At 41.8% G+C, this 20,796-nt stretch overlaps 1 protein-coding gene across 1 annotated transcript in view; it reads right to left on the bottom strand.

The window, feature by feature from the left end:
• Positions 1-1,712: 1,712 nt before the first annotated feature.
• LOC126283957 (aldo-keto reductase family 1 member B1-like) overlaps positions 1,713-20,796 on the bottom strand; it is a 31,563-nt gene continuing 12,479 nt past the window's right edge. Inside the window, exons 2-7 of the mRNA XM_049982397.1 lie at positions 14,748-14,915; positions 9,367-9,483; positions 8,249-8,440; positions 7,171-7,374; positions 5,104-5,252; positions 1,713-1,995 (exon numbers count right to left, since the gene is read on the bottom strand). Of these exons, the coding sequence (XP_049838354.1) occupies positions 1,953-1,995; positions 5,104-5,252; positions 7,171-7,374; positions 8,249-8,440; positions 9,367-9,483; positions 14,748-14,915 (873 nt within the window). The 3' untranslated portion in view covers positions 1,713-1,952. The remainder of the gene's footprint in view (positions 1,996-5,103; positions 5,253-7,170; positions 7,375-8,248; positions 8,441-9,366; positions 9,484-14,747; positions 14,916-20,796) is intronic.

The following is a 20,796-nucleotide window of genomic DNA, read 5'->3' as shown; positions in this document are numbered from 1 at the left end:
CGGAAACGCTACTGGCGCAGCTTTTTTTCTTAGAACAATTCTGACGTGCGGTCGAATTTTCTTACGGTGATTAGCGGGCTCAGATTCAAGTAACGGAGACCGAGATACGCTATGTACAGTTTTCAGCGAAGTCTGTACTTAAAGTCACAACAGTAACCTGATGTGGCACTCGTTCCAGACGGAGTTCCGTTACAGTTATGTCTTGTCGATCACAATAATAATTGTTTCCATGATCTATGACTGAGCACACAGACTTTTTTCTTTTCCACATAGAATCACCCCATTTATTAGACTTGATATCAACCCCAGACGAAATTCTCTGAACCACGTCTGATAAATAGCAAATAAATCTGAAGAAATAATAATTCACGTTTCGTCAACAGCAACCGACCTGAAGAAATGATGCTTGACTTCCATATTACAGTAAAGTTTCTGCTTCCATTCAGAAGTCAAACAATGAAAGGTATATTTGCCAGAAAACTTTCTCGTGCCTTGCGACATTTGTCAGAGTTTGGTTTACACACGTTATTAGCCTTCATTTCTGAATGTTATTAATATTTTGCAAATTAATTTTCTTCGATAGCACTGTCATAGGTTTCACTTTTCCATCCATAGTTGATGTTTGCAGCCTTCCTGGATTTGCACTGTCATAGCCACCACGAAAAAAGATAGATCAAAATGAAACTATACTGTGCTCAACAGGTAATTCAGCACAAACTTCGCCGGCCGCTGTGGTCAAGCGGTTCTAGGCGCTTCAGTCCGGAACCGTGCGGCTGCTACGGTCGCAGGTTCGAATCCTGCCTTGGGACTTGGATGTGTTGGTTTAAGTAGTTCTAAATCTAGGGGACTGATGACCTCAGATGTTAAGTCCCATAGTGCTTAGAGCCATTTGAACCATTTGAAGCACAAATTTCGCTTAAAATAATGGGTACTTCCGTCTGGATTTGATCACGCGAAGTTTTGAGATTAATGTACGAACTTTGATCTTCAACAGTCACAATATCTGACACACTTGCAGACCTTATTTCATATTAAAATAACTTAAAAACAAAATAGCCTATGAATGAAACGAAATCCTTGCCTCGTCTTCGAGACTCTAATAGCAATTAAATTAATTTTCAGAGCTGTCACATCATCCAAACCTCAAGCTGTGCATTACGTTTTAAACGATTGTCATACGTAGGATTACCTTTACTATATCTTAAAGACCCAAAATACTGTTTCCCAGCAAAAACACAAATCGATAAATGTGGGTACTTTCGGATATTTTAAGAGCTGTTATGAAAACTTACGAATAGTAATGGTAAGTAGTGAAAAATAATTCAGAAGCTTAACCGAAATAGTTCTTTTACACTAACGAAGTAGCCGTCATTGACTTCGCCTGTGGGAGGATAGTAAAGTATTAAGAAAAGAAATCAAGAAGGGTCATCTATAATATGGAGTAACTGTAACATTAAAATGGAGTTAAGTGGAAAAGAAACTGGAAGTAAATGGGGAAAATTTCAACATGTACACACCAAAACGATGTCGTTTCACGTAAAGAACTGTCGTGGAAACGGATTTCTGACACACCCGCCGTACATCTCTGTAATGGATACTTGGCAACTGCACTGTTATCATGTTTATCAGCTAATCAGTCAATTTTTTACTTTAAAAGTTTAATATCAGTTAAGACAATGTGGGTAACACTGAGAGGAGTGATAAAAAAACTGTGATCTTTAAACTTCTTTCTTTTATGTAACAGCTGAACAAATGTGGTAAACATTAAATCTGAGTGTTCTTTATACGTATGTTATCACATTCTCCATGAAAAACAAAGTAATTGTGCCTTTTGATAGCTTAATCGAAATGTTTTGCTACAGTCCTCATATAATATTATCACATCTGCTTATACTAGCACAAATAGTTTGAGACTCATTCATGCGTAGTCCAGATATTTCTTGCACTTCACTTCAGAATTCAGCGTGGAATGGGTAATGTTTGTCATGGCCAGCCCTGAACAAAAAAGAAAAATATTACGTAAACGCCAATCATTTAAGTTTCTTCACAGCACATAGTGATCCTGAAACAAGTACCACCAAGTGCTGTTCTTCATTATAAAGAATTATACATTAGATTATAAACGCCCAGCCTGCTAATAAAACCTTTCGCTTATTAAGTTAAACCAGCAGCTGACATCAGAATTGATATACACATTAACAAATACCTAATTACCAGATATTTGAACATGATTGTAATACTCGTTACTTACATGTACTTTCAGCATATAAATTTTCCCTGTATTTCTGCTTAGAATAACTAAATCAGACAAGTAACCACATAACAGTTTGTATAATTTGTCAAAAATTTGTAGCAAATTTGAAGTCTTAAGAAACATAGAACTTTATACTTTTAAGCTGCAGTTACCTTACACATGGGATGAATAGTCTTATAACCGAAGTACAGTAGCAGGTATGAAGTAGGAAGTATGTATAGTGCGAGAGCAGAACTGTATCTGTATAAAAGTGCCAATAACAACTCAGGAAGCTACGGTTACAAAGAATTATGTAAAAATAAGATGAAAGAATGGCTTTGTCCTCAAGTTTTTGGATATTCAGGAACACCACTAGGAATCATAGCATTATGAGATAAACATATATAATTATTGTTGTTTGTACCAAAGTTCATGCATTTTTTTTTATGGAGAATGCAGAATTTAGTCATTTGGGCCTGTCTTGTAACAGAGATTGTAATTCAACAATGGAAGTACTTCAAATATCTTTCTTGGTACAGTGAGCAGCTGAAAGTAGAGAAACCTGCAGCCACTAAATCTCCAAATGACACGCAGTTCTATTTGCTCTTCAACACTAATGGCATCCTATTGGGGAAAGTACTGCGTTCCGGATGTAAAAATACGGCCTCCATTCACATCTCTGAGTGGGAGCTTTATAGGTGGACGTTGCAAACAGAGATAAAAAATTTGGTGTTCTATGGGTCGGAGCAAGGAAAGTTAAATCCCTTAGTTGGTAGGCAAGTTACAAAATTTTAAAAAGAGAAATTGATACGATGTTAGATGTAGTAGGTATTAGAGAAATATGGTGGTAAGAAGAACATGATTATGTTTAAAATAAGATTATCTTTGTTGCTTTTTTTTGCAGGGGGGGGGGGGGCGGGGGTCGGAATCATCAGTCTTGTTTGGTGTGACCTGTCTTGACTGTCTCCCCTGTGTCAGCTTCTTCATCTTAAAGTAACGCTTACACTCAACATCCTAAATAGTTAGTTGTATATATTCCAACCTTTATGATCCCTTACAGCTCTTGCCCTCTGCACTTCCCTCAAGAAGGGGAGTTACGCTCTGATACCTTAACGTGTGTTCTTTCTTCTAACCAGTGCTCACATATTCCTTCCCTCTCCAATTCTGTGGAAAACCTCATATTTTATCAGTGCACATAATTTTCAACATTCTTCTGTAGTACCACATCTAAAATGCTTCGATTCTCTTCTCTTCCAGTTTTCCCACAGTCCATGGTTCACTACCATACAACACTGTGCTCCACATGAACATTCTCTTAAATTTCTACCCCAACTAAAGACCGATATTTGATAACAGACTGCTTTCGTCCACGAACGCTTTTTACGTCCTTCTTGGTTAGTCCGTCATGTGTTGTTTTGCTTCCACGGTAGCAGAACTCCTTCAGTTAATTCGCAATCCACAGTTTCGATCAATTTTCAGCTAACTCATTTCTGCTGCTCCTCATTACTTTCATCTTTCTCGAATTATCCTCAAACCGAATTCTGTGATTAATACATTCATTTCATTCACCACGTCCTGTAATTCTTCCTCATTTACAATGAGGATCCATTTCTCAATAATTCAGTATCTCACTTCTTTCCACAATGATTCTTCCTGGCGATTATCTTAACCTTCAGTCTATTCTTCATCATTACTAAATAATGATCTGTCTGTATCTGCTGCTGGGTACGCCTTGCAACCCATTACTTGGTTTCGGAATCTCCGCTTCATTATGATGAAATCAAGCTCGTATCTTCCCACCTCCTCACTATGCTGGCCGGTGTGGTCGAGAAGTTCTAGGTAAGTCAGTCCGGAACCGTGCCACCGCTATGGTCGCAGGTTCGAATCCTGCCTCGGGCATGGATGTGTGTGATGTCCTGTGTTTAAGTAGTTCTAAGTTCTAGGGGACTGATGACCTCAGATGTTAAGTACCATAGTGCTCAGACCGTTTTCAACCTCTTCACTATTTTTTGAATCATACTATGTGCAGTCACATTAATGTGACCTCTTACCAAACACCTGAATCAACAACTTTTGCAGCGTGGGCAGCTGTGAGACGTGAAGAAGAATGTCGATGTGGTTCTGGAAGGTACCGACAGGTATGAGGAGCCATACAGATTTCAGTACCATGTCCAGTTGGGCCGTGTTTCTCGGTTCAGGATCCTTGACACGAACAGCCCAATAGAGGTGATCCTGCAGTTTCTCGAATGGATTTAAATCTGGGGAGTTTGAGGGCTACGGGATTTCGCTAAATTCATCGTGATGCTCTTCAAACCGCGCACATGGACTGTGGGCTGGGTTACACGTTGCATAGCCCTGCTGGTAGATGCCAGCGTGCCGAGAAAAAAACAAACTGCATGCAGGAGTGGACATGGTCCCCAAGGATAGAGGTATACTTGCATTGAACCAGTGCGCCTACTAGAATGACGACATCACTCAGGGAATGCCATGAAAACATTCCCAAGACAATAATGCTTCCCCTTCCGGCCTGGACCCTTCTGACCCTTCTCGAAAAAAGGTTGATGAATATCAACGGACGTAAGACAAGAGAAATATAGTATAGTCATCAGTTTGGTAATGTTGGTAATGGAAGGAAGTGTTGCGGGAGGAAAGTCCAGAGAGAGACCAGGGCTTGGCTAAAGCTTCAGATAATTGTACACTGTAGTAGACAAGCACTTGCTTTGCATTGGATGTACCTGCATGTAGAGGTTCACCCAACCAGTCTTCCGAGTGAAGACCACAACAAGAACAAGGGACACTAGAACATCTACTACTAAACTCATTGAAAGATACACTGTAACTTAAAACTAATGTTGGTGATTGAAACTTACTCAGCAAAAGGGAAAATTCTGTAGTTCCTGTTGAATGTCTTGATGTAGGCCATGTCATCATCACTGAGGTTAAAGTCAAAGATCTGGATGTTTTCCTCAATTCGACTTTTGTTGTAAGATTTTGGTATTGGCACTGTACCTAGTTGAAACTGTAACAAACAAATATCAATTTTTTCCTGATTCATATAATAAATTCGGCCCCCTCCGATTTCTATTTTCACTATCTTACTGACACTAACACAAAATAAAGCATTTAACGAGTTTGGAACTTGTAACCCTCTTACTGTTGTGTCATTTTCCGTCTCACAATCTAAGTACCTGTTAAATGCACCTTTCTTAGCTACCTCCAGTCTAACTCATTTCTTTCACATGAGCATGTACTTAAAAGTGGGTATTTTAAATCACACAAAATCACACAATGATGAGAAGAAACCAGATATATAACTTGACAATATGTTCGAATTAAAATTAAAATACACTCCTGGAAATGGAAAAAAGAACACATTGACACCGGTGTGTCAGACCAACCATACTTGCTCCGGACACTGCGAGAGGGCTGTACAAGCAATGATCACACGCACGGCACAGCGGACACACCAGGAACCGCGGTGTTGGCCGTCGAATGGCGCTAGCTGCGCAGCATTTGTGCACCGCCGCCGTCAGTGTCAGCCAGTTTGCCGTGGCATACGGAGCTCCATCGCAGTCTTTAACACTGGTAGCAAGCCGCGACAGCGTGGATGTGAACCGTGTGTGCAGTTGACGGACTTTGAGCGAGGGCGTATAGTGGGCATGCGGGAGGCCGGGTGGACGTACCGCCGAATTGCTCAACACGTGGGGCGTGAGGTCTCCACAGTACATCGATGTTGTCGCCAGTGGTCGGCGGAAGGTGCACGTGCCCGTCGACCTGAGACCGGACTGCAGCGACACACGGATGCACGCCAAGACCGTAGGATCCTACGCTGTGCCGTAGGGGACCGCACCGCCACTTCCCAGGAAATTAGGGACACTGCTGCTCCTGGGGTATCGGCGAGGACCATTCGCAACCGTCTCCATGAAGCTGGGCTACGGTCCCGCACACCGTTAGGCCGTCTTCCGCTCACGCCCCAACATCGTGCAGCCCGCCTCCAGTGGTGTCGCGACAGGCGTGAATGCAGGAACGAATGGAGACGTATCGTCTTCAGCGATGAGAGTCACTTCTGCCTTGGTGCCAATGATGGTCGTATGCGTGTTTGGCGCCGTGCAGGTGAGCGCCACAATCAGGACTGCATACGACCGAGGCACACAGGGCCAACACCCGGCATCACTGTGTGGGGAGCGATCTCCTACACTGGCCGTACACCTCTGGTGATCGTCGAGGGGACACTGAATAGTGCGCGATACATCCAAACCGTCATCGAACCCATCGTTTTACCATTCCTAGACCGGCAAGGGAACTTGCTGTTCCAACAGGATAATGCACGTCCGTATGTATCCCGTGCCACCCAACGTGCTCTAGAAGGTGTAAGTCAACTACCCTGGCCAGCAAGATCTCCGGATCTGTCCCCCATTGAGCATGTTTGGGACTGGATGAAGCGTCGTCTCAAGCGATCTGCACGTCCAGCACGAACGCTGGTCCAACTGAGGCGCCAGTTGGAAATGGCATGGCAAGCCGTTCCACAGGACTACATCCAGCATCTCTACGATCGTCTCCATGGGAGAATAGCAGCCTGCATTGCTGCGAAAGGTGGATATACACTGTACTAGTGCCGACATTGTGCATGCTCTGTTGCCTGTGTCTATGTGCCTGTGGTTCTGTCAGTGTGATCATGTGATGTATCTGACCCCAGGAATGTGTCAATAAAGTTTTCCCTTCCTGGGACAATGAATTCACGGTGTTCTTATTTCAATTTCCAGGAGTGTATTTTTAGTTGGAAAGGTAATTAAGGGTTGTGTGAAACACAGAACAATACAGCTTATAGAATATGAGAAATTGACTCATTTTCATTTCACTAAGTAAGAACAAACCTAATAACGCTAATTCTCATTTTTGCTATTAAATAAGCTCCATACCGAAGCTGCTATCCTTACCACATATCTAAGAACAACTTGAGCCACTGTTTTCTTGTATTTAGCAGCAAGTTCTTTGATTTTTGGATGTTCTAAGAGTGGCACTCCACCATCTGGCATCTTCATAGAGGGATTTGCCAGTGGGCTGTATGCAGTAATAAGTATGTCTCTCTGCTTGCAAAAATCGATCAATTTCTGTTGGTTGAGGTAAGGGTGACATTCAACCTGTATTAACAGACAATTCACATTATATGTATACCATTACAGGTAGCTAAAATTGACCATCAGGAAATTAGTAGATATTGGTATAATACATATATATTTTGTTACTTTAAATTTAGTGGATAGTATCAGATACCTGTATTTCAAAACATTACACGTTTATTGTTTTTGTGCACAATGAATTCTTGATGTTTGAAATGTACTTTGCTAGCACATCACCAGACAGAGATGTGAAGTTATATAATGTGCAACTATCTTACACATAAACGAACACTACACATATTAAAGCTGAAATTTAAAATTCACAAATACCTTCGCTTTTCACAGGATCACATGATTGTATATGATGATCCATCCCAATGAAAAACTTTCAGGAATTTTGAAAACTTGTATTCATTTCTGAGGTACTGTAGATCAATATTGCAGCTTTCAAAGTGCACAAAACAAACCATGTAACACCACATTTAACAAAAAGCTACTCATTCAAGTAACTTACAAGAGGGAACCAGTTATGTGATCACAGAATACATTGAAATTAAAAGGTTGACTGCCTCTATAGGATCGCTATTACTGCTACATTAGGTTACATGTAAATGTATTTTTTCCTATCATTTTTAATTTACAAACTGAAGTATTACTGTTGTGTACCTGGCTCATAATATACCATCCCCATCTAGATAAAAATATTGTTCGGTCGTTTATTTCAACAATAGGCCCATATTGTTAATATTAGGAGCAATTTTAGGTTTATAAAGAATCAGGAACTGCACGACTGGTTAATCATGTTTGTGAATGGTAAAGGAATGTAATCAGTTCATTAAGAGCTACTTTTCGTTTTTTATATCATAAAAATTGGCATGTTACACTATGACATTACCTGATTGGTAACTGGTTTGATTGAAGCTTTTTCAAGTACTCTGGTGAGCTGTTTGCTATTGAAATTGGACACTCCAATGTTCTTTGCTAGACCTAAACGAACACACTCTTCCATTTGTTTCCATGTGTCCACATAGTCGATGTCTGCTGTAGCTGCAGCTCCATTTTCTGTTGGGTGATTGTTATCTCCTTCCTGTTGTAACAATTAGATCATTTCATACGCTATTTTCAACTCATAATGTAAAGTAATATCACGAACTACACATTTTCAAACCGATATTTTAATAAATGAAGCAGTATTACAAAATAAACACGTTCATGCTAATATGGAAACACATAAGTTTTTCAAGTCATGGCAAAAAGGAAAGAATTATGAAGAATATAATTATAATATTAAAAGGTTTGCACCTGTACAGTACAGAACACTGGAGGCAGGATTAAAAGAGATTAAAAGAGAAAATAAGAAAGAGTACTGATGGAGGCTGAAAGGAATAGAGATCAAGCGTCCAACATAATGAACACTCAGATGCCACAGGTGTATTAGTACAGTCATAACACTAATGTACTATTCCAAGAAAGCAGTGTTTGAAGACAAAATATAGCAAAGGACAAGGTATCATTTTGTACACATCATAAGTTTTGTAAAAAAAAGTGACACACACTGAGTGAATTACTTTACCTACATAACTTGCAAATTCTACTTGTAATGTGCTTGCAGTAAGAATGATGTAACACTACAAGTATAATGCATGTGGGTAGTGACAACAGGGAGAGGATGATAACATTCTAGATTAACTGGAGTAATTAATGAATATGAATCACAACAAAGACACTCAACTCAGAGGGCCAAAGTTTTAGTTACTCTGAAGAAGAATGTAAGTCCAATATTTCAATGCTCAGTGTTACTCAGGTATCTTCTCACTGATCAAAACATCTACTGTCGGACAAGAGATTATCATTACTTATGTCTTTATGAAATAATTTACATTTTCTGCTCTACATTTATATATACATTTTTACAATTACGAATTAACTTGCATCTCGTTGCTTTTTACATTTGTTACATATAGCTATTTTGTGCCAGTGTTTTTAACATTGAATATTTCTTGTGCAGCTCACCTTATATGCAAAAGGCCAATGGATTAAATACAAGTCCAGATAATCCAATTTAAGATCTGCTAAACTTTTTTTAAGTGTTGGTACAACCACCTCTGGCCTGTGACGTGTATTCCACAGCTGAAACAAGCAGGTTTTTGTTTTTTTATTGAATTTCTTACCCAATTGCCGATCACTTAAACAATTTAATTAAATAAAACATAAAAAAGTCTATAAAGATATTTCCAAAATGTCTAATTTGAAAGTTCTTGCAGTGTAATTGACAGACTACACAAAATATATTTCTCACACTAACACATCAAGAAAGAAACACTTTAGGAGCGGATATGAAAAGCTGATGAGAATAACTGTTAAGGAACTGTGTCAAGGAAACTTTCAGTTTTGTTTATTCATACACATAACGGTTTTGTGATTAATGAGATGTGTGAAATTAAGGTGCATAATGATATACATTATCTCATTACCTACCTTTATTTTCATCTTTAACTAAGCTCTTATAGCTTAGCATGTGACCAAGAGTCATAAAATCATACAGTGTGTTTTCTTTAATATTTGCGTATCAAGTTAGATTTACAGATTTCAGTTCCTGACATAAATCGTTTTTGGTGTTATTTCACATACTGTACTCATGTAGATCATATTTTTAATATGTGACTACATTCATGACATAGATGATATCATAGAATTTGCTATGGGACCTGGTGACAGTATAGAAACTCCAAAAGTGACCTATTTATAGTCTTGAGAAGCACAGCTGTTAATCAAAAATAATTATTTTTCATAACGAGAACTGGATCATATTCTTATTTCCTACTTCGTCTTCTATGTGCATACTGTGCAAGCACTGTAAAGGGCATGCGATTTATCACTATTTTCCTGTTTGAATCACTTATTGTATGTGCCAGGCCTCAAATTTTCCTCAGTGCATTCTGTGTCTTCCCTTACCAACCACGTAAAGTGCCCTCGACCACACACCGTTGAGTGGCTTGCGGAGTATAAATGTAGATGTAGATGTAGAAATGTACTTGCTTTTTTCTTTATTTAGTCTCATAGTTATCCTCTGTTTTACTACTGTTATTTTCTGTTTCCGTTTCTGTTTCTTTCTGTTATTTTCACACTATTTTTCTTCTTCTACCATACGTTTTCGCCCTTCTCCGATAATGTTCTGTTGCAATTTGACGTCATTCTGGCCAGTGGTGTTATTTCTATAGCGGTTTGAAAATTTAACTGTAATTATAATCACCCTGTACTCTCATATGATGAGAGCTGGGAATACGTAATGCAGAGGAAATGAAACAAAGATATTATGTACCAGATTTGACTCACAACGTGATACGATCTGAGATGTGTCAGTGCTATGTCCTCTCACTGACCTCGCGCATTTCGAAGTTCTCACAGTTTGGACTTACAAGACCGAAGAAAGACGAGTCATCAGTCAGAAACATAAGCTGTGGAGGTGCGGGTTCTTATTTAAGGGAGAGTGATGCAGAATTGAAAGTAGCGGGCGATGGCAGCAAGCGGCCATTGTCGCATGGTGGGACTGACGGCGGAACACCCGAGGACATCAAGTTTTTATGTCGGAAGTTCGGAACGCGCCGCCACAAAGTCTGTAAGGCTGGTGTAAGAATGTAAAAGGTGCAAGAACTAAACGTTCGACGCAGGTTGCAGGCGCAGACACCTCTTGGCTAGTAGAAGGTGGATCTATCCTGTGCAAGGAAGAAAAAAAAGTCCATCAGAAATTTACGTTACGCAAGAGTTAATTGGGATGTAAAATTATTACAACTATGGTTATCTAAAAATAAGTGTCTCCACTGAGGGAACCGATATAGGACTCTATATTTGCAAAAAGGGAAAATACTGGGTGGTTACAATTAAATTACAGCCACTCGCAGAGGAGCAGTGTGCGCTGTAACTTTCGTATGGCAGCGAAACTTTTACTCTAGAAATAATTAGTTCCAGTTTTGGCCCGCCGATGCAAGTCTTGCTCTATAATGCAAGAAAGACTGTAGAAATATTTCCATCTCTAACGAATTACGAAAAGATCATAAAAGGTCAAACATGTGAGAAAGGTATAATATTGATTTTATTGGTAAATGCCGTTTACACAATTTGTTTAGCATGAGCGCTGATGACGTCGACGAAATGCTGCGTCTGTATAACGATGTGGTCAACATTTGCCCGCAGCAGTGACAGTGGAACCCGATCAACATGTTCCTGTACATTGCCCTTCAGATCAGACAAAGACCCATTGTGCGCCTGATAACAGCGTTATTTTAGAAATCCCCAGAACCAAATTGCTGCCATGCACGTAACACAGTTTCACATAGCCATGTTGTTCACACAAGTGTCAAATGACAGTGTGGATGTCATACTGTCACACTTGGTGGTCAAAATTGTAACTAATTTTTTCCAGCATAAATCGGTTCTGCATTAACGAATTAGCTTATGTAACTAGTTTTGCTGCCGTATGATAATTATAGCCGAAGCCGGTTGCTGTGACCGAGCGGTTCTAGGCGCTTCGGTATGGAACCACGCTGCTGCTATGGTCGCAGGTTCGAATCCTGCTTCGGGCATGGTTGTGTGTGGTGTACTTAGGTTAGTTAGGTTTAAGTAGTTCTAAGTCTAGGGGACTGATGACCTCAGATGTTAAGTCCCATAGTGCTTTGAAACGTTTTTGAATTACAGCCGACAATGAACTCTGTATGTAGCTGCCCCTTAATTATAATCAACCAGTATTAGTAAAGTGGATTGGCTGATGCCACTGAAGCTTAAGAAAGTTAGAAGTGAGGGTGACAGCCGAACTGCTTGGGAGAACGTGTGAGGTGCTTGTGGAGGTAGGACCTCATTGAAATTGGAGCCCCCATCTCTCCTGCGTAATGAGCTCTCTCTTTGCTCATTTTAAGTTGACAATGTCTGATTAAGTACATACACGGAGGAAGTGTATTTAAATAGTGCTAATACACTCCTGGAAATTGAAATAAGAACATCGTGAATTCATTGTCCCAGGAAGGGGTAACTTTATTGACACATTCCTGGGGTCAGATACATCACATGATCACACTCAGAACCACACGCACATAAACACAGGCAACAGAGCATGCACAATGTCGGCACTAGTACAGTGTATATCCACCTTTCGCAGCAATGCAGGCTGCTATTCTCCCATGGAGACGATCGTAGAGATGCTGGATGTAGTCCTGTGGAACGTCTTGCCATGCCATTTCCACCTGGCGCCTCAGTTGGACCAGCGTTCGTGCTGGACGTGCAGACCGCGTGAGACGACGCTTCATCCAGTCCCAAACATGCTCAATGGGGGACAGATCCGGAGATCTTGCTGGCCAGGGTAGTCGACTTACACCTTCTAGAGCACGTTGGGTGGCACGGGATACATGCGGACGTGCATTGTCCTGTTGGAACAGCAAGTTCCCTTGCCGGTCTAGGAATGGTAGAACGATGGGTTCGATGACGGTTTGGATGTACCGTGCACTATTCAGTGTCCCCTCGACGATCACCAGAGGTGTACGGCCAGTGTAGGTGATCGCTCCCCACACCATGATGCCGGGTGTTGGCCCTGTGTGCCTCGGTCGTATGCAGTCCTGATTGTGGCGCTCACCTGCACGGCGCCAAACACGCATACAACCATCATTGGCACCAAGGCAGAAGCGACTCTCATCGCTGAAGACGACACGTCTCCATTCGTCCCTCCATCCACGCCTGTCGCGACACCACTGGAGGCGGGCTGCACGATGTTGGGGCGTGAGCGGAAGACGGCCTAACGGTGTGCGGGACAGTAGCCCAGCTTCATGGAGACGGTTGAGAATGGTCCTCGCCGATACCCCAGGAGCAACAGTGTCCCTAATTTGCTGGTAAGTGGCGGTGCGGTCCCCTACGGCACAGCGTAGGATCCTACGGTCTTGGCGTGCATCCGTGCGTCGCTGCAGTCCGGTCCCAGGTTGACGGTCACGTGTACCTTCCGCCGACCACTGGCGACAACATCGATGTACTGTGGAGACCTCACGCCCCACGTGTTGAGCAATTCGGCGGTACGTCCACCCGGCCTCCTGCATGCCCACTATACGCCCTCGCTCAAAGTCCGTCATCTGCACATACGGTTCACGTCCACGCTGTCGCGGCTTGCTACCAGTGTTAAAGACTGCGATGGAGCTCCGTATGCCACGGCAAACTGGCTGACACTGACGGCGGCGGTGCACAAATGCTGCGCAGCTAGCGCCATTCGACGGCCAACACCGCGGTTCCTGGTGTGTCCGCTGTGCCGTGCGTGTGATCATTGCTTGTTCAGCCCTCTCGCAGTGTCCGGAGCAAGTATGGTAGGTCTGACACACCGGTGTCAATGTGTTCTTTTTTCCATTTCCAGGAGTGTAAATTGTATTTTGATGGTGACAACATTTTGCAGACTTATACGAAGGTACTGTAATGTACAAATATTACGTTGTGCAATGCGCAAACTCACACACACACACACACACACACACACACTGGTCATACCGGTCATACCGGACTCGAGAGTCCATTACCGCAGCAACGTATTTTCTCCATCTGTCCCTGTCTCGGGCTGTTTCCTTCTATTCACTTTCAATACCTAGGCAACTCAAATTAGCCTTCACATTGTTCTGCCATCTACACCTCGGCCTCCCCACAGGACGTTTTCCCTCTAGCTGTCCTACCAGTACTCTGCGCGGTGCCCTGCCGTCATCCATTCGAGCTACGTCACCCGCCCATCACAGCCTACGTGATTTAATAACACTGATTATGTCAGGGCTTGAATAGAGTTGGTGACCCCCTTCGTTATGCAGTTTTCGCCACTCTCCGCTAATGTCATCCATTTTTGCTCCGACAAGTCTCACACCCACACAGCATAACTGGTCGAATAATAGTTTTGTATATTCTAATCTTTAAATTCCTAGACAATATCCGTGATGAAAATAATCTATTCAGTGAGAAGAAGCACGCATGCCCTGTCGGTAATCTCTTCGCACAAACTACCATCGATAATCTTGGAAAGGATGAAAAATCTGTTGCAACAGTCTTGTTAGAAACCTTGACACAGTTTTCGGTGGTTACAAAATTATCTTCTTCAGAGGGAACACATTGGTTACAAAAACGTTCAAGTAAAACAGAAATAGCAAATGCAGATAATACACAATAAGCCGAGAGTACACACTTACTTGTTATATATATATATATATATATATATATATATATATATATATATATATATATATATATATATATATTTTAAACCTACGTTACAATAAAGCTGTTTGCCTCTGGTCAAGGGCAAACACTTAAGAACATTTTCTATCCAAGGTGTATTCTTTAGGCGTTAGAGTCTCCTTCTGAAGAAGATAGCCCGATTGGCTCACCTTGCTGGTGATGAACATGTCTTCCCGCTTCACTGTTCCATCAGCAAATTTCTCCTGAAGAGCCTCTCCTATTTCCGTTTCATTAAGGTACACAGCTGCAGTATCAATATGGCGATAGCCCACACTAATGGCATGTTTGACTGCGTCCCTTACAGCTCCTGGAGTTGCCTGCAACATAAAAAGTGCAACACTACGTTTAACCTTAAGCTGTAGTGTGGAGTAAGATGATGACATAAAAAGACAGGTCAAATCACACCTTTAGTAGCGAGCACTATTCGAGGTGTCTCAAGGGAAAAGTCTTACAGTCCAATAAATTATCATCATCAACAACAACCACAATAACATCATCATTATTATACCCAAGGGTTGTTACAAGAGGTCTTTTCCATTACTTCCAATTTGTCACCAGTCACTTCTGATACCATGTTTTCTCCTATCTCCCTACAATCCATCACTACATTTTCCGTGGCCTACCAGATGGCAATAAAGCCTGTAGCTTTACAGGCTAATGACAACAAACCAATACATTGATTCAAATGACACTGTTCTCCCGTCATGGTACATATTTCCTGATTAGACCCACTAAATTTCGATACTCAGTTATTTATCAAGCTTATAATTACGCCAGCAGTAGCTATGTCATGCACTGGGCGAAATGCTTGTCTTGAAATCTTCATTTCAAATACGGACAGACAGTTATAGACTAGTTTGCAAGCATGTATGCTCCATGTTTCACATGCATATAACACTTGAGATGTAACTGAGTCAACGAGGAAACAATGTAATATCTGACACTAAGATAAACTACAGTATACTGTAATATTACCTTGCTAATCTAAAACCAAGATTTTGTTTTTGAACAAGGATGGTAGTATTGTATTTTAGTGTGTTCCCTAGTACAATATCTGTATGTAAAATAGTTTCTATTTGATTAATTTAAACACCAAACCATAATTTTGCTAACCATATATGGAAAATAATAACAACACATTGTATTGTTTCCTTCATTGTTTGATGTGATACAGTTTCATGAATTTTGCATAAAAATAACAAATTTAGCAAACATTGAATTGTTATGAGAAGAAACACGTTAAATAGGTAGCGCGCAGCATTTGTGCACCGCCGCCGTCAGTGTCAGCCAGTTTGCCGTGGCATACGGAGCTCCATCGCAATCTTTAACACTGGTAGCATGCCGCGACAGCGTGGACGTGAACCGTATGTGCAGTTGACGGACTTTGAGCGAGGGTGTATAGTGGGCATGCGGGAGGCCGGGTGGACGTACCGCCGAATTGCTCAACACGTGGGGCGTGAGGTCTCCACAGTACATCGATGTTGTCGCCAGTGGTCGGCGAAAGGTGCACGTGCCCGTCGACCTGGGACCGGACCGCAGCGACACACGGATGCACGCCAAGACCGTAGGATCCTACGCAGTGCCGTAGGGGACCGCACCGCCACTTACCAGCAAATTAGGGACACTGTTGTTACTGGGGTATCGGCGAGGATCATTCGCAACCGTCTCCATGAAGCTGGGCTACGGTTCCGCACACCGTTAGGCCGTCTTCCGCTCACGCCCCAACATCGTGCAGCCCTCTCCAGTGGTGTCGCGACAGGCGTGAATGGAGGGACGAATGGAGACGTGTCGTCTTCAGCGATGAGAGTCGCTTCTGCCTTGGTGCCAATGATGGTCGTATGCGTGTTTGGCACCGTGCAGGTGAGCGCCACAATCAGGACTGCATACGACCGAGCCACACAGGGCCAACACCCGGCATCATGGTGTGGGGAGCGATCTCCTACACTGGCCGTACACCTCTGGTGATCGTCGAGGGGACACTGAATAGTGCACGGTACATCCAAACCGTCATCGAACCCATCGTTCTACCATTCCTAGACCGGCAAGGGAACTTGCTGTTCCAACAGGACAATTCACGTCCGCATGTATCCTGTGCCACCCAACGTGCTCTAGAAGGTGTAAGTCAACTACCCTGGCCAGCAATATCTCCGGATCTGTCCCCCATTGAGCATGTTTGCGACTGGATGAAGCGTCGTCTCACGCGGTCTGCACATCCAGCACGAACGCTGGTCCAACTGAGGCGCCAGGTGGAAATGGCATGGCAAGCCGTTCCACAGGACTACATCCAGCATCTCTACGATCGTCTCCATGGGAGGATAGCAGCCTGCATTGCTGCGAAAGGTGGATATACACTGTACTAGTGCCGACATTGTGCATGCTCTGTTGCCTGTGTCTGTGTGCCTGTGGTTCTGTCAGTGTGATCATGTGATGTATCTGACCCCAGGAATGTGTCAATAAAGTTTCCCCTTCCTGGGACAATGAATTCACGGTGTTCTTATTTCAATTTCCAGGAGTGTATATGTGTGCCCAGATGACATGAACCTGCAAAAAGATTTTGTTTATACTGCAGTTTAAGTCGGTATTGCTATGAACTTTTCTTTCTAATGGATCTGAAATACCACCCAATCACAAAATTATTTGTTTAGAACAGTTTAATAGCTTCTCACTTGAAGGATGGAATGGGACAGAAAGACAGTCCACAATAAATTTAAAATGCTGGCATTCTCACAGATTGTCAGTGGAACAGGACAGCAAGATCAAGGTTTCAAGAGAAGTTTTAACGTTGATATAGGTGGGGGATGGCGGGTTCGTCTACATAGGAGGTAACCTGCAGGAATACTCAACTTACTACTTCACTTATGGTAGTGGAGTTCATGTTTTTGTTTCTTCTTAGTCTTTATTTTATTGTTTGTTTCGTTTTCATGACATGTTGCAAAAATTCCATGAGGACTCTGGTATTTGTGCTTTGTGCCTTGACTCAGTTAACCATAAATATCAGCTTAAAAAATTAAAGGCACGTTATACTATGGGCTCATCCATGCAGCTGCTGTCCACCTACTTATTAAATCGCAAACAGTGCACAAAACTCGTGTTCAAATCAGTACTAAAATTATGCATTTATATTTCACTAGGGGTATATTAAGACAGGTTTAAATCTTCGTCCGTTTCACTTCTTCGTTGTCATTAATAATATTACTCAACATCCTCCCTCCACCCCTTTTTTACACATTTTTAGCTATAGCGCCGATCCTTTGTTTTATGGAAAATATTGTAATTAACAGGGCCCAATTGCGATTCCGGGAATCACAGGTGAAATCTCATATTCTGTTAATCATTTAAACACTAATAAAACAAAAGTCCAGTTACTAACATTTAAAATTGTCAGATCACATCAGATGGAAGCAGAGGGCATGTGCATTAGGGATAGACAATGTCAAAATTAAATTGCTAGGTATCTATGTAGATAACGAACAGTACACCAAGAAGAAGACCACTGAACCATGGCCGAAACAAGGGTTTCACTAGTAATGGTTTTTTATCATATGACACGGTACCATTACAAGAAAACTTTTATGCCAACTAACCTTGGCTGTGGAAGCTTACGTAATTATACTAGATAAAGATCTTTGCTGAGTAATCCTTATTAACTATACAGGGTATTAAGGTGTATATGCAGACATTCTGATCATTGGTACAATAATATGTACGCATTACAGTGCGTTAGCTGTTTTTCTCCACATCTGACAGTCTTGCCACAAACGTACCACATAAATTACTACCTGATGTTTTCTGCACCTAAGTGCACTACGCCTGTCAGTATAGACTAAATGTTTTGCGTCCAAATGTCTACGCTTCACCAATTGACTTGCTGCCTTGAATAAAATAAGTATTAATGACTTGCTCTTGCTACGTTTATTTGGAGGTGCTAACCAACCTAAACTCATTCAACTTCTAGTGGCTACAATTATTAGTCTGTAAATGAAGCAAATTCTGATGTAATATTGTCCAATACACTATCCTCTGTCACCAATAAAAGTATCTCCCCTTACATCCCTAACAGACTATATAAATGAGAAAAATAATAGCGTCCTTCACTGGCTCAGCTAGCTATCAAAAGTAGTTTCCAACAAGCGACAGACAATTCTTATATTGTGGTACAGTTAACACATTTGTTAATTATGATGTAGAACTGGAGGAGTTTGGGATATTAATGCTAATTACAACAACACTAGAAGTAAGGTCAATTACTACACACGTTGAGCTGAATAATACAGGCCATAGTGTGCTTATGAATGGCCAAATATGGTTTATCTATCTACCAATTGCAACAAGAACAAGTAAAGCTAAATTATTCAAAATAAAATTGGGATCTCACGTTGAAACCTCACACCCTGCAACAGTGGCATGTCTCAAAGATAGAGATAAGAGTACCATAGGTGCAACCATAATGGATGATATCTGTAGAGGGGCCAGACTAAAAACTGGTTCCTGAGGAAGGACAGCTAGTTTGACTCAGACAACAGTCCGCATGATTGACTGGTATGGCCATGCAACATAGCCAACATGGGTTTGCTGGACTGCTGTCACGAGCGGTTCTAAGCAAGAGGAAAGTACAGCCATCACTTTTCCCAAGAGCATGCAACATCACTGTACTCCTTAATGATGGCATCTTGTTGCATGTAATATTCCAGGAGTAAAACAGACTACATTATTATCTCCAGGTGGGGCCACTAAGGAGTGTGTCATCGCAAGAAAAAAGAAAACAGATCTAGTGTTCTACTGGTCATAGAGTGGAAAGTTAGAACCCAAAACTTCAAAAGATAAATGAATAAGTTTGTGTTATAGTGGGAATTAGTGAGATTTTATAGCAAGAGGAATAAGATTTATGGCCAGGGAAGTACAGCGTCATTAACACACAATCAAATGAGAGTATCGCAAAAGCAGATTTAATAATGAATAAGAATACAAGAATGCAACTGAACTCTTATGAACAGCTCGCATCTTGTGGTCGTGCGGTAGCGTTCTCGCTTCCCACGCCCGGGTTCGCGGGTTCGATTCCCGGCGGGGTCAGGGATTTTTTCTGCCTCGTGATGGCAGGGTGTTGTGTGTTGTCCTTAGGTTAGTTAGGTTTCAGTAGTTCTAAGTTCTAGGGGACTGATGACTACAGATGTTAAGTCCCATAGTGCTCAGAGACATTTGAACCATTTTTGAACTCTTATGAACAACATGGTCCATATCAATGATACGATTCGCTGATGACATCGCTATCCTCAGTGAAAGTGAAGAAGAATTAAATGATCTTCTGAATGGAATGAACATTCTAATGAGTACACAGTATGGTTTGAGAGTAAATCGGAGAAAGACGTAGGTAATGAGAAGTAGTACTGAAATGAGAAGAGCGAGACACTTAACATCAGGATTGATGGGCACGAAGTCAATGAAGTTAAGGAATTCTGCTACCTAGGCAGTAAAATAACCAATGACGGACGGAGCAAAGAGGACATCAAAAGTAGACTCGCTATGGCAAAAAAGGCATTTCTGGCCAAGAGAAGTCTACTAATATCAAATACCGGCCTTAATTTGAGGAAGAAATTTCTGAGGATGTACGTCTGGAGTACAGCATTCTATGGTAGTGAAACATGGACTGTGGGAAAACCGGAACAGAAGAGAATCGAAGCATTTGAGATGTGGTGCTATCGACGAATCTTGAAAATTAGGTGGACTGATAAGGTAAGGAATGAGGAGGTTCTACGCAGAATCGGAGAGGAAAGGAATATGTGGAAAACACTGATAAGGAGAAGGGACAGGATGATAGGACATCTGCTAAGACATGAGGGAATGACTTACATGGTACTAGAGGGAGCTGTAGAGGGCTAAAACTGTGGAGGAAGACAGAGATTGGAATACGTCAAGCAAATAATTGAGCACGTAGGTTGCAAGTGCTACTCTGAGATGAAGAGGTTAGCACAGGGGAGGAATTCGTGGCGGGCCGCATCAAACCAGTCAGTAGACTGATGACCCCCCCCCCCCAAAAAAAAAAAATAAACAACATACCGAACAGACAATCGTGACCAAGACAGACACCAAGCTAAGCCCCCATCACAGCCGTACAAGTATACAGTGTGCTTAAAAAAGTATCGCATATGTTGACTGGTGGTAGTATTGAGCAAAGAAGACAAAATGCCCTGTAAATATGGT

Source organism: Schistocerca gregaria, chromosome 8 (assembly GCF_023897955.1).
Source record: "Schistocerca gregaria isolate iqSchGreg1 chromosome 8, iqSchGreg1.2, whole genome shotgun sequence".
Taxonomy (NCBI): domain Eukaryota; kingdom Metazoa; phylum Arthropoda; class Insecta; order Orthoptera; family Acrididae; genus Schistocerca; species Schistocerca gregaria.
Note: the sequence above shows the minus strand (reverse complement) of the source record. Positions and strands in the feature narration are given on the sequence as shown.